This window comes from Ammospiza nelsoni, chromosome 8 (genome assembly GCF_027579445.1).
Source record: "Ammospiza nelsoni isolate bAmmNel1 chromosome 8, bAmmNel1.pri, whole genome shotgun sequence".
Taxonomy (NCBI): domain Eukaryota; kingdom Metazoa; phylum Chordata; class Aves; order Passeriformes; family Passerellidae; genus Ammospiza; species Ammospiza nelsoni.
The window spans coordinates 19672017-19685562 of NC_080640.1; the positions used below are offsets into that span (position 1 = coordinate 19672017).

Consider the following 13546-nt stretch of genomic DNA (forward strand, 5'->3'; position numbering starts at 1 on the left):
CTTTCGCATCGTTCTCCATCCACGGTGTAACGACTCCACTTACACGGGGGTTACAAGGCTGCCATGTGAAACGTTGATTCTCCCGGCGGCGGACTGGCTAATTCTCTTTGGCTGCCCCTGAAGTTACCGACTGAGGGAAAGTAATACGAGATAACGCTAGTAGTATCTGAGGGCACTATTGGTAATTCCCGGTGTTTGGAGCGCGTTATCGCCGCCGTCGGGCTCCGGCTCCGAGCGCGGCGGGAGGGGGCGGGGCCGAGGCGCGGGCGCGGCGCTGATTGGCTGCTGGCGCGGTGAGTGGCAGCGGCGGCGCCCCCCGCGGCCGCGGGCCCGCTGTGGCCGCGCAGTGCCCGCACCCCGGGCAGCCGCGCCGCCCGCTCCGCCGCCATGGGCCGCGGGGCCGCCCCGCTCCGCCGCCTGCTGCTCTCCCTGCTGCTGCTGCCTGCCGCGGGCACGGGCGCACCCGCAGCCTCCTTAACGCTGGGGCAACCGGAGACGGCGGAGGAGCTGATGGAGTACCGCGACCCATGCAAAGCCGGTAGGGAAGCGGTCTGGCTGCAACTCTGGGAGAAGTTTGGAAGCGCGGCGGCGGCGGACAGGTGTCCCTGCTAGGCGCTCCGCGGTGCCCCGGCTCCGCCCGGCCGAACCGTGCCCAGGCTCACCTGGCGGCGGGAGCCCCCCGGGCCGGCCGGGAGCGTCCCCGGCATCCCGGTGCCTTCCCGGAGCCCGCGGGCTGCCCCGCTGTCCCCGGCCGCCGCCGCGGGAGGGTTCGGGCTGCCTCCCGCCTGCGCCCCGCTGCCCGGGGGCTGTACCCCGGTGGGAGGCTATGCCGGGCTGTTTTTGTAAATCGCCTCACAGACCCGCACCGCTGCCCCACCTGTGCCGCTCCCTCCCGCGACACATTCCCTCTGCAAAGCCAGGGAAACCCGCCCGTGCTTCGCGTTTTGGGGTGGGGGGTTCTCCCCCCGCGCCCTCAACCGTTTTGGCTTTTTCCGTGCATTTCCATTGCCTTTTGGCCGCTGTTCGAACTCGCCCCGAGCTCTGTCCGGCCCGAAGTTGCGGTGCGGGGCCGGCGGCGCTTGGCGGGGCTCCCGGGGCGGTGCGGGGCCGGCGGGGGCTCCCGGGCGGTGCGGAGCGGAGCCGGCGCGCCCCGCCTCGCCCCCAGCCCGGCCCGCCGGGGCAGCCACGTACTCCGCAGCTGCCTGGGTGCCTCTCCAGGCAGCCTCCAGCTGCTCCCTCCGTCCCTTTCTTGGAGTTGTTCGTTCCCTTGACAGACTGCACTCTGTTGGTTCTGAGCTCATTGCTTTTAATCTCTTTGAGTTCCAAAAGAGCTGCTGTTGTCCCTAATGTTGCATTGCCTTAATTCAAAGAGAATATGGACCTAGATTTTCTCTTTGGAAAACTAGGAGGTACTCTTGATGTGAGCGTAATTCGTTTTGGTTCTATTAGAGAATGTTGTAGTCTTGTGAATTGCTTCCCTGCTGAGAAATTGACAACTGATACCTCGTTAGTTGTGTTACATTTACAGATAATTTTGTGTGAAGTTCTGTTTTCTTAATACTGTAGGAGTTGAAAAAAGAAAGGTGTTTCTTCGTGGGTGGCGTTCTTGCTCTCTTGAGTCGGGGCTTTGCCCTGAATGTGCTCCTGGCTGTTACTCAGTGTCCCTCGGTGATAGCTTCTCCTGTTATCAGCTCTCTCCTGCCTGCTGTTGCGCTGCTTGCAGCCGTATCTGCTCACATGGACCAGCTCTGTCAGTGTAATGTCTTCCAGAGCTTCTCTGCCGGGTACAGCAAGTTTAGCTGGCTTTGTATGTAGGCTGAGTGTGGTGGGTTTCCTTCCAAAATTCAGCTCAGTCCTCTCCAGAGAGTATTTTTTGCACAAAACACTCCCTTGATCAGCAAGTCATCTGTCATTTGATATATAGTTTGGTGTGTGTGGAGGTTAATTCTTTGTAATGAATATAGGATCCAGCCCAAATATGCTTTACTGTATTTGTGTCTGCTTCTAAATGGTAATGAATTGATCTCTCTTGCTACTGAAACTAGTTGTGAGTGACACAGCTATGGTTTAGACTTGGAGAGCTCCAGGTACAGTGCTTCAGCCTTCCCATCTGAAAATGTATCATCCTTGCTTTCTCCTCAAAACTATACCATCATCTCTGCTGCCTCAGCTGCCCTTGTGACTGCCGGGTGCTGATGTCAGATCAAGTACGTGGAGGATGAGGAATGCTCCTTTAAGGACCACACAGAGAACATTTACTTTGACTTCTCTACATCTAACAGGGAACCTATGGCAGAAAAGGGAGAAAAAAAATCTTTTTGCAGCCTTCCTTTTGCCTGCCTTCATTGCAGGACCTTTTAGTTTTTCCTCTTGCAGTTCCCTGATTTCCCAAGTTCTCCCCCTCTCACTTCTGCATGTACACAGAAAAGAGCTTGTGCTGCCAAGGACAGCCTGCCTTCGTTTACATCAGCATCTCTTCTTGTGGTGGTCAGAAAAACTTTGTGTGTGTTATTCCTGTTAATTCAATTCAGGCAGGATCAATCACAGAAATTGTCTTTATTTTCTGACTTCTCAGTGTTTGCCTTTTATGCTTTTCCAATGTCTTCTTTCCAATAGAAAGGGAGGAATGAATGAGGCCTGTGGAGGTCACGCAGGTGGTTCCTTTTCCTCCCGGGGCAGGCTGGTGTTTCTGGTGGTGCTGGCACACAGCTGCCTGTGCTGGGGGCTGGCCCAGCCCTGCTCTGGCTTCCTGACCCGAGGCTGCAGCTTGAGTTTGCCTTGCTCACCAGTGTGTGCATGTGTGCAGGGCAGTACAGTGCCTTCTGCTGTGCTGCAGCCTCCTGCTCTGGTGAGCACCATCTCTGGCTTTCTCAAGTTTCACTCTTGTGTTCTGTAGAAGAAAGAGACTGGTTCTTTCAGTGTGTCCTGGCTGGCTGTATGTCCAGGTTCTCTGATCCAGTTTCTCTTCATGTGGCTGTGTCCACATAAAGTGCAGAGCACTTAGAGAGCAGGACACTCCTTTCATGCTGTGTACCTCTCTGTGTGCCGGATAGTTCCAGTTGTTAAAGTTAGCCCCAAGACAAACCAAACAAGGTTTGTACCACAAGGATCTGTGTTAGACCCTGCCTTGCATTCACAGCCTTCCTCCTATTCCTGGCCTGGACCATCAGCACCTTGTGGAGCTGGGCAGGTGTTCTCTGCTGCAGACACCCTCTCAAAGGGTTAGCTGAGCTGAGAGTGATAAGTGATCTATTTCTATTAGTGAAATAAGGTGAAGGCACCATTAATAGGGTTGCCTGTCTAATAGGGCCTGTCTGGGCTAATGCCTGTATGGGAAGTGTATCCCACTCTGTTCCTGATGAACTACAGCAGTGACAAATCTCCTTAAGTTCCTCAGGCCTGAGCTCCTCCACTCGTGGGACAGTGTTGGGATCTGTCAGGAAGCATGACTGGAGAGGGCAGTGGCTGCTGTGAAGTGCTCAGGTGTCTGGTATGTTTTGCAAGGGGAAACAGAGACTGTGAGCGCTCTGAGACTTGTGGGGATGCTTCCATCACTGCTGCAGGCACAGGCTCCTGTGCACGCTCTTGTGGCTGCAGATTGTGTGCAGGCTCTTAGCCTGCGGTGAAGACAAGCTGCTGCTCCTCTTGCATGATTTATGAAGCTGCTAGAACTACAGTGCTTTACTTATTTCTTTTTATTTATTATCTTCTTTTATTTTTTCTAATTTCCTGTGGGCTAATGGCTGTGGCCCAGAAGCTGTTATGGATTTAAAGCTGGCAGGTTAGAATGCAAAGCTTGGCAGCTCCTCACCCCTGCAGCTCATGCCCTGAGGTTGAGTGCAGGCTGTCCATGGTTGTTCTGCTGGACTGGGAGTGGAAACATGCTCCTGGCACAGGCTCCTCTCTGTTGCATTAGTGGAGGATGTAATAATCTCCTGCAGCAAGGCAGGAGGGACAGCACAGGGCAGTAACATCCCAGAGCACTGCAACCACTGAGCTACTGGTGCCAGCACATGATGGGCTCAGATGATGGGCCAGAACTCTGCTCTTAACTTCACCATCCAGGATTTTCTTTTCCTAATGGGGCTGCTCTCCTGCCTCTTTGTAAGGCAGAAGGAAACAAGGAGCTGCCTGAGTGGCTGATCCAGGGGCAGCTGAGGCAGCCCTGCACTGTCAGGTTGAGCTGCCAGGGAAGGTGGCAGTGCTGGCTCTGTGGGGTGGATTTTGCTGAGTGTTGTAGCAGCTCACTGGAGCCTTTCAAAGGGGATAGTACAAAGGTTCCTGCCCGGAACTGCTCTGTAATAGATGGGACAATGTCATGAGCCTCACGTGTGCTTTGGATGGATCTGCTGCTCAGAGGATGCAGTTAAGGACACCCAGGCCAGTGTGCTGTGAGTGAGGCTGTATGACAGGCAGGCAGCAGGAGGAACCGTGGATGCCTTCTAAACAAAACAAGCATGTCCTTCTGAGCCTCCTCAGACAAACTGGAACCAAAGGAATTAAATAGCCTGTAATTTGTTCTGGTGGTTATTTGGGTGCAAGCTTGTACAAACCTTAATTTGAGGTGAAGAGCAGAATCTGTGAGGTTCAAAGTGACCTCTGGGGATAATCCAACTTATGTCAACAAGGGGAGGTGGGTGTAAATAGGGAGGGAGAGCTGGGCACTGAATAATTTGTCCTCTGGATGTTTACAGGCTTGATGATCCCTTTCTTCTAGCTCAAGCCTGCCATGAGGCTCTTTTCCACTTGCCAGGTGGGGAGAAAAAGCTGCAGTTTGGTTTCACCATGTTGATTCCTGGGTACTTCAGCTCCTAACATGGTACTCCCTGCCTTTGGTGAGCTGCATGTGCAATAGGTCATCCTCCAGGGAGGGTGTTCTGTGCTGGAGTCCTGTTTCTCTCTGCCCTGTGCAGCTCACCCTGGTGTGACATGTCCTGGCTCCAGGCTGGACTCCAGGCCCAAGGCAGTTCCTCAGTGAAGGTGTCTGCATGAGGGATTGGCAGAGCTGCCTGCCCAGCCATGTGCTCCTGAGCTCCTGCTGTGTCCCAGGAGTCCTTCAGGGGGGTTTGTGTGGCTGAGGAGAGCTGGACCAAGGAGCAGCTGCCTGTAGGTGCAGATGAGCCTTGCATCCAAGCTCAGCTTCTTTCCATGAGACTCAGATCTCTCCATGGCTTTTGCTCTGGGCCATTGCTTGCAGTGCTCTGAGCAGAGCCTGGCCTGGGGAGGCTGCAAAACAGAGCAGGGCTCTGGCAGGGAGGTAGCACCTAGAAAGTGAATTAGTTTCCATGGATTTTGTGGAGTTTCAGGATATGAGCTCAAAAGGGGAAGAACTGGGGCAAGAGGTATGAAGGGGCATCAGCTGAGCAGCAATTCCATATCTCCTGTTTCTTTATCACTACAAAAGTTATTAGAGAAGCAGTTTGGCAATGATAGATCATTTTTTCCTGCAACCCAAGGCTCCTTCAAGTGTGGATGCTGCTTGTCTATCACAGGATGCTGCTGTGCATCCTTGTTCCTGCTCCACTTGCTGATTTGATCCACTAACTTCTAAATGCCCCATGTATTTAGAGTTCTCACTCCCAGTGCTGTCATGAGAGCTGTAAATTGTGCTTCATTGTTGTTCTGTTCCTCACAGCTCTTCCTCTGTACAGGCACAGTGCCTTTTGTTCTGGAGACTGCACATTTCATTCGGGCTGTGGTGCAAACATCTGAAGTCAGGTGCAGACATTTCTGTGGGCAGCTGAGGAATTTGCTCTTAGGAACTGAAAGCCTTGAGGGGATAATGAAATGAGAAAGGGGAGACAGCATCTGTAAAGCCTGGGTCATTTGAATGTTGCTTGGGTTTTGAGTGGGATGCAGATGCTGTTTTCCTGGCTGGAAGCGCAGACACACCATGTTAGCAGGGCAACCAGAAAGCTCTTTGCAGGCTGTGCTAGGGACCCAGCCCACTCACTTCTTGACAAGAGCTTTCCTGCAATCCTGCAAGTGGTCTTGTTTAGTTTGGCAGTGGTGGGAGCACTGGCAGAGTGTGTGCCAACCTGCCTTTGCTTGGGAATCACAGAATCCTATGAAAAAATCTCATTTCCACCTTACAGGTTTTCTGTACAGCTTTGAAGCCTGTGGGCATGTGTGGAAGGTGGCAGTGCAGCTGTGGTGAAGGTACCAGAGCTCTGGTGTGGGGTCTGAGTTGTAGAAGACAGTGGGAGCTGTGTCCTTCCCAGGGGCGGTCCCTGGGGTGGTGGCAGGGTTGAGTCCTGCTCTCCAGGCTTTAGAAGGTATATGGCCTTCCAGAAAAGGGAAATTCCTTCTTTTGCTCCCAGTGCTTATAGGAGGGCTTTGAGAGAAGGGCCTGGGACATGACCCAGTCTGTGGAATCTTCAGTGTTGAGCTGATGGAAACTTCTACTGAGGAAGGAGAGAACTCTAACTGGCAATCATTCCCTCTGCATTTTTCTCCTGGTTCATTGCAGGAAGGGTTAAATACTCAAGGAGGAAATTGACTCTTTTTGGGTGGTCTGGGAAAGAATGAGACCAGACTGTTCAGTCTTTAATTTACCTGCTTTGGGGAGATGACAGCACTTACAGAACTGAAAGCAGGTGGGTGAAAACTACCGGGGTCACTCCTCAGTGATGCAGCTGTTTGCCACTGGGGAAGTGTTTTGCAGCAAGGTAGAGCTGCAGCAGAAGTTTCCTCCTCAAAAGGAAGGTTTAAGGTGACTTTGATTATAATCCTAGCTGAGCACAAGCTAATGGCTCTGGCTTAAAGAAATAATAACCAGCAACCCTTTTATTGCACCTGAGATTCCTCAGTAGGGAAGTCAATGGCCTGGGGAGTTGGAGAGCAAAACTTTGTGATCACTGCAACCTGAGATCTGGGTCTGAAGTCCTTCCAGTGTTTACCTGTCTTCTTGGGATCTGACTAAATCATGCCTGATATTTGGCACTTCTTGGGGCGTGTTGGATCTGCTTGGCCTGTAGGAGATGTAATCCTCTGTTCTACGCCTACGCATTGGGATTTAGCAATGGACGGAACAAAAATGGGCAAATTTAGGACAGAGGACTTTTTTCCCCCTTAAAAAAGCCTGGTAGGGTGGGGAAGAGGTGCTTGCAGTTGTCATGGATACTTCTCCAGAGCTTTTATTGAGCTTCTTAGTCTGGGTGCAGTTCACAATCACAGGGTGTCTGCCCTCAATCACAGCCTGCACAGGTGGGATCAAGGAATGCTGCTTGTTCTTCAGCTGTTCGGTAGCATAAGATTAGTAAAGTCACAGAGTCCCAGAAAAAGGCATTTAGAAACTGTGCTTTAAGTCTTCCAGGATTTAAAAGTGCACAAAGCTGGGGATTTTGGTTGGAGGCACTTTGCATTTGTGTAATTACATTATACCTCTGCAGTTGTGCTTGGAGATTTTGTTCTCCTCCTGCTCTAACCTGTGCAGTGTGTGTTGCCAGTGGTTAACACAAGAAGTTGCTGCATTTACTGGTGCCCCACCTGTTTCTTGCTGCTAACACTGTGTCTGTGGGTGTCTCCCAGGTGAGTGGCCTCCAGCCCAGCCTGGGGAAGAGCTGTGTGGCTGTGGGTACCCACTGCAGCCTGCTTAGTGGGTTCCTTGGGAAATTGGCAGTGCTGTGTGTCTGAAACATTCTAACCTGCTTCCTCTGACACTTTCATTTCCTTCCTTTCTCCCCGGCCTTCACTGCAGAGACCTTTGTGCTCTCTGCCTGCTTCCCTCTGTGTTTCCTACAGATTCATTTCAGATGTTCCCTCATCTCCTTTTGCTGAAGCCTTCTCCAAACCCTGCCTGGAGAGTTGCTCAGATCCTTCTCTGCTTCCTGCCCCAGGTGTTCTGCAATGCCCTTTCCCCCAGGCTTCTCCCGTCATCTCCTCTCCCATCCTGGCAGTGGCTCCCAGGGGTCAGCAAGTTCTCCTGTGCTTGTTCTCCCAGAACAGCCCTGCTGTGAGTGCGGCTGCTGCTGTGCCCAGCCAGCTCTGAGCAGCAGCCTGTGGGCTGTGAGGAATGGGCTGCTCTGCCCAGCTCCCCTTCCCTTGAGGAGCAGGGGGGGAATGCAGGGCTGCCTTCTGTGACCCAGCGTGCAGAGCTGTCTGTGCTGAGAGGGTGGTGACGGCACTGGGGGGGCACTGACCTGCCAGGGCAGTCTGTGGGCTGGTTGGAGATGGGCAGGCTTGGCAGGGAGGAGGCACCTCTGACACTGAATGACTCCGTTGTGCTGGATCACAAGTATTGCAGGTATTAAGCTGTAACAAAACCACTTTCAACTAGTGCTGAAATGTGATTTCAGTACTCAGAAGAGATAGATGACTAAGCAGAAACTGGCTGTTGTTTTGATTCAGCTGCTAGGACTTCTGGGTTTGTTTGGTTTTGGTTTTTTTTTCTCCTTTGTTGCAGCTGAGCTTCCAGAAATGCTGATCTCCAGGCATTCTTTGATGTTCCCATTCTAGCACTTCCTCAACGGGAAGGTTCCCTGTCAATAGAAACTGCTAAAATGTGCAAGGAAGCCCTTTATTAAACAACTCTCAATGACTGATTGCCCTTTCTTGGCCAGTTTGTGTCAGCCTAGCTTGCAATGGAGAGAAATCTCTAATTGCATGTTGAGAAGGAAGCCCCCAGGAAATCTCAGCAACTGGTAAATCCTAGTTTCTCAAGCCTCTGGTTTGAGTGGTACAAATAGAGACCCACAGCTGCTGCTGGTCCATGAATCAGCCCAACTTTAGACCTGAATGGAAATTCATGTCCTCTCAAGTCATTTTGTGTTCATGTAAATGTCAGCACTCAAGTAAAAAGCATCTGTTTAATTTTCCATCCACAAACCTCAGTGCTATTGACAGAGCAAACCATACCACAATGATACAAGATGGAGATTTAAGCCTGCTAAGTGCTTTATCTTATCTTCCTGAGAGTTGCTGCTGGGAGTACAGTGGGGTCCCTCTGCCTCCTTGTTAGAAGAGATGATTGATACAGTACTGGGTGCTGAGAATTGCCCTTCTCCCCTTTTCATGTCACTGTGGGTGTTGCCAGTCTCACACTCCTCCATCAGTGTGACTGAACTCAGCATTGCTGCAAACAGCAGTGCCTAATCAGCAGCACTTCCATTTGCTCAGAACTTTGGCAAAATTGGCTGGCTTTTTTGGCATTTTACGTGCGGAGTTTAGGTGGGATCTGCTGGAGGCTGTTAATTTCAAAGAGCAGGCTTTGAAAGAGACAGCTGTAATTACAAACTGTGCCTGTTTCCCACTAACCTGACAGAAGGGCTTGTCCCGGCTCCAGGGACAGACATCTGCTGTGAGGGATTGTCCACACTGCTGTGTGTCAGCAGCACGGGTGTGATGAAGGTATTGGTTCAGTAAGGCATCGGTTTTGCTTTGAAATTCCTCAGATATAAAAATCCTTAAACTCACTAGGCTTGCCAAGTCCAAGCTCACAGAAATGCCAGTGTTAGGTCTGCTTTGGAGCTTGTGGTGTGGCTCCTTGGGCATGAAGGCAGCTGATGTGACATGGAACTCTGACTTGAACATCTATCCTGTGCAACAAATCTAACCTGAGACTGCATTAATGCAAATAATAAAGGGGGTTTCTGGCTGCATTATCCATGTCTTTGCTGCAGAAATTGGGGAGTAAACAAGGCAGCTGCTGCAGGAGAAGCTTGTACAGCTGCTGGCAGAGGTGTTTGAACTGTACCAGAGTAAAGATGGCCAAACTGAGAAACATCCATTGGTAAATGATTCTTGCAGGCAGTGGGGGAACCCAGCATAGAGACCTACAAGTTCAGTGGCATTGAAAAAAGATGGAACTCTGTGCCTGCATTTCCCTCATGGAGTGCCTTGGACCTAAGCAGATCTATTCCTTGGGTCCCTTGTTGTCAGTAGCTCAAACTGGATGTGGGCAGGGGAGTGATAAAGCAGCAAGGCTCTGTGCTTTATTTGTGGCTGTGCCATAGGGCATCAGATGTGTTTGATATTCCAGAGGTCTAATTCAGTCTTCTGTTATCACCAGATCTCATACCCTGCCATTGCCCAGATTCTTCTGTGTTTTGTTTTGGGTTTTTTTTTCCCTGTGCATTTCCAACAAAGGTAAGGAACAGAACTTTATATAAAAGTGAGTTTTGAGACGTTTTGGCCACAGGACCAAGAGCTGTCTATGTGATTTGCACAGTGTGATTTCTGGAGTCTGCTTTTCATGGCTCTATTGCAGTTACTCCCATCAGAGACCCAGAGACCATTTTGTTTTGACCATGCTGGTACTGCTGACCCAAGCAGGCAGAGATGCTCTGACCCTTGGGGCAGGGGTGGCCTGTCTGGCTGGTTTTGCCCTGGAAGAGGAGTCTGGTTTTTGCTGTGCTGTTGATGGTGGAAGGGTGTTGTGCTTGGTGACACCGAGCTGCAGCTGGTGCCTGTGCCATGCTGCTGATGTGCTGTGCAGTTGACTGCCGTCTGGATTTAATCTCTAACCTTTGATTGTTCTTGAAAGCATGTTCTAGGGATTTCATTCCCACCCACACTGCTCCTGTGACCCCTTCCATTTCCTGGGTGTCTAAGTACAGAACAGAAAAGATTCATTAACCTGGTAAGTAACCTCTTTTTATGAGGGAAGTGATTTTCCGTCACGCTCTGTTAGATCCCATTGATTTCTGCTTTTTCCCTTGTTGGCCTCTTCTGCCATATATTCTCCTTTTTTTCATGCTTCAGTAGGAAGGTGATACGTGATATGCTGGTTTGGTTTTTTTTTTTTTCTGTTTCTTGGGCAAAGAGCTGAGATCTCCTGAGGCCGCTGCTCAAGTGCCCACGTCTCTGCCTTTTCTTGGAAAGCTTTGTTGTCAAGGCAAGCTGCTGGTTGGTAATAGGATGTTGACATGAGGAGTAAAACTTCCTGGCTGCCCTCTTTTGTTTTGATGTTGAAAAGAGCATCTTTTTCTCTCTTTGCCCATTGTACAATCCCTCATCTCTTGGCAGAAGTGTGACACATTTGCCATGGGGTTTGCAAGCATGCATGAAATGGAGACCTCAAACCATCACCTGTGCCTGTTCTTTGTGTCCCCCTGGGCAGTGGCAGTGCCTGGATCCTGGTGCTTTGTGGTGAAATGGAAGGAGCTGCCAGGTTTGGGCTTGTCCCAGAGGTTTGTTGTTACAGAGGTTGGTAGTGGGAAGTGTGCAGGGAAGAGGTTTCTCCTTGGATCTGAGTGGGATTTGGGCTTGGGGGTGTCCCCTGTTTCAGAAGGATGCCATTCAGTGCCAAATTCCACACAGGGCATGGGCAAAGTGTTTCCCAGCCAGTTCCCCTCCTCCTGTGCACATCTGTGTATTTCTCCCTCTGAGCAGCCATCTCTGTGCTATTGCAGGTAAAAATAAAATATTCCAAGTATTACAATGCTAAATACATGCAGTCTCAGCAAGAAACCTTGGTTTTGAGAAGGCTGTTGTTTTTTGATGTACTTGATTTTAGGCAGAGCCTTTCCGTGATTCAAGGCAGATATTTCAGTAGTTGGAGAAATAGTTTTCTTTCCAAAAGTACACTTTCATCTTTTGTGGTAATTTCTCAACTTCCATGGTTCTTGCTAAATTCTTCTTCCTTATGTATAAATGTTCTATGCTTGTCCTTTGTTTAACTATTGCAATTGAAGCATCAAAGGCTTAAAATGGAAGGGAGTTTTTCACTATTACAGGACAGGGCATTCTGAAGCCATGGCTGGTCCTAGAGCTGTTCACATTCAGCTGATCTCAGTGATCAGCTTTGCCCAGATAGAGGAACAGAGCTCTGGGTGGCAAGGATTGTCATCTAGATTGTCCTGAGGAAAGGTGCATGAAGAAAAGGTCCTATTTATTTATTAGTCTTAGGCTGTGCTTTCCCTAAAAGAGGCAATTGAGCCCAAGGGTCAGTGAAGGGATGGGTTCTGTTTTCAGACTGATCCAGGGGGGTGCAGAGTGGAGAGCTGTGCTCCCAGCAAAACAGGGCCTGGCTCTGGTGCCAGGCTGTTGGAGGCCTTGCTTTCATGGGTCACTACATTATGTGGGGAAAGAGGAAAAAGATAATTGGAAGTTTTTACTGGGAAAGGGGGTGTATGCTTCATTGGAGTACACTAGAAATCTGCTGGAGACCTTATTGGACCATAGTTTTTCCTGTTAGTTGTAAGCAGCTGAGAGAAAAAAACAACAACAAAATAAAATGTCTTAAAATGCCTTTGATCAAACATTGTTTTCCTCTTACTGGTTTCAAGGCTTTGAACTTCGAGTCTGTGGTGGTTGGTTTTTTGTTGGTTTTATTTAAGTTTCTACATGTCCTTCACTAACCCCGAAGGGGCTCTGTAGTCTGTCCACATCAATGCAAGTTGGAGTAGAGAGGTTGGAGGGAAGGTTGGTCATGCTGCAGAGGGTGGCACCATCAGAGGACAACTGGATGTGGGCCTGGCTGGGGAGGCTTGGGACTCTTTAAAACACACTTTGGAATGGTGTGTTCTGTCTGGTGAATGCAGGACTGGAGCTTGGTGTCCTCTTCCTTCAGGACCGTTCTCAGATAGCAGAAGTGTCCTCTCAGCTGAAGGCTCAAAAGGTTGTGTTCAGGAGTGTGCAGATTTTCCTTCCCCTGTGTGAGGAGTGGGCTGTGCTCTGCTCTGCTGTGTGGTGCCAGCAGCTTCTGCCTCCTCGAGGGCTGGTCTGAGGCTGTCATTGTCTTCTGAGCAGGGAGACTGGAATGAGCCATGGACTGGAAGTGAGGGACAGGCTTGTGCCTCTTCTCTCCTCCTTTTGCTGGCCTGGAGGCAGGGGGGATCACAGATCCACAGGAAGTTCTGTGCATCCTGGGGCTCTTGTTACTCATTGTCAAAAACTGCAGCAAACTCTGTTACGTTGTCACAAGCCAAGGTCCTGGCCTTGTCTCCATCACCCTGCCTTGCCCTGAATTTTGCTAACATGCATGAATACAGAGTCCTGAAATTCAGGTTCATGGTTCCAAAGTTCATGGTCTTGAGAATAAACAAAAAACTATTGTGGTGGCTGAGAGCTGCATACCCCATTAACCCAGAATCATGAATATTTATCGTGATGGATTACAAAAGAACATAGAGACTATATTGTATTTCCTATAACTTTATTTCCATGGCATCTTTTATTGCTGGGTCACTTTAATGTAAGCTTTGCTTATTTAGTTGCACACTTTAAGCCGATTAACTTTTTACTAATAAAATGTGTGTTGCCTCCCTTTGTCCCAGCTACTGTTTGTTTGTACCTACACTCCTGTGACAAAGAGTCCCAGAGAAATGCTTTAAGCTCTGAATAAATCCCACTGCTGGAGGCTTGGGCCCAGCTGAATGTCTGAGCTGATTTCAGCCTTGCATTTTCCCTTTCTCTCTCTTGCTGCCTGAAAGTTGGACCCTCAAAGCAAGGTCTTTGCCTCGAACACCTTCCCACTTGTGAAACCATTTGTGATGCTCTGGGGCCAGCAGGAATTATTCAGCCTGTTAGTGCTCTCTGAGCTGGGCTAGAATAAAACTGTAAGTGGTGGGAATGGGGCTTTCCAACCATGAAGTCTGGTCTGGCT

General features: G+C 50.1%; 1 protein-coding gene across 1 annotated transcript in view; it reads left to right on the plus strand.

Annotated features, from left to right (window-relative positions):
- Positions 1-363: 363 nt before the first annotated feature.
- Positions 364-13546, plus strand: part of TLL2 (tolloid like 2) — an 85472-nt gene continuing 72289 nt past the window's right edge. The window contains exon 1 of the mRNA XM_059477362.1: positions 364-538. Coding sequence (XP_059333345.1) covers positions 388-538 — 151 coding nt within the window. The 5' untranslated portion in view covers positions 364-387. The remainder of the gene's footprint in view (positions 539-13546) is intronic.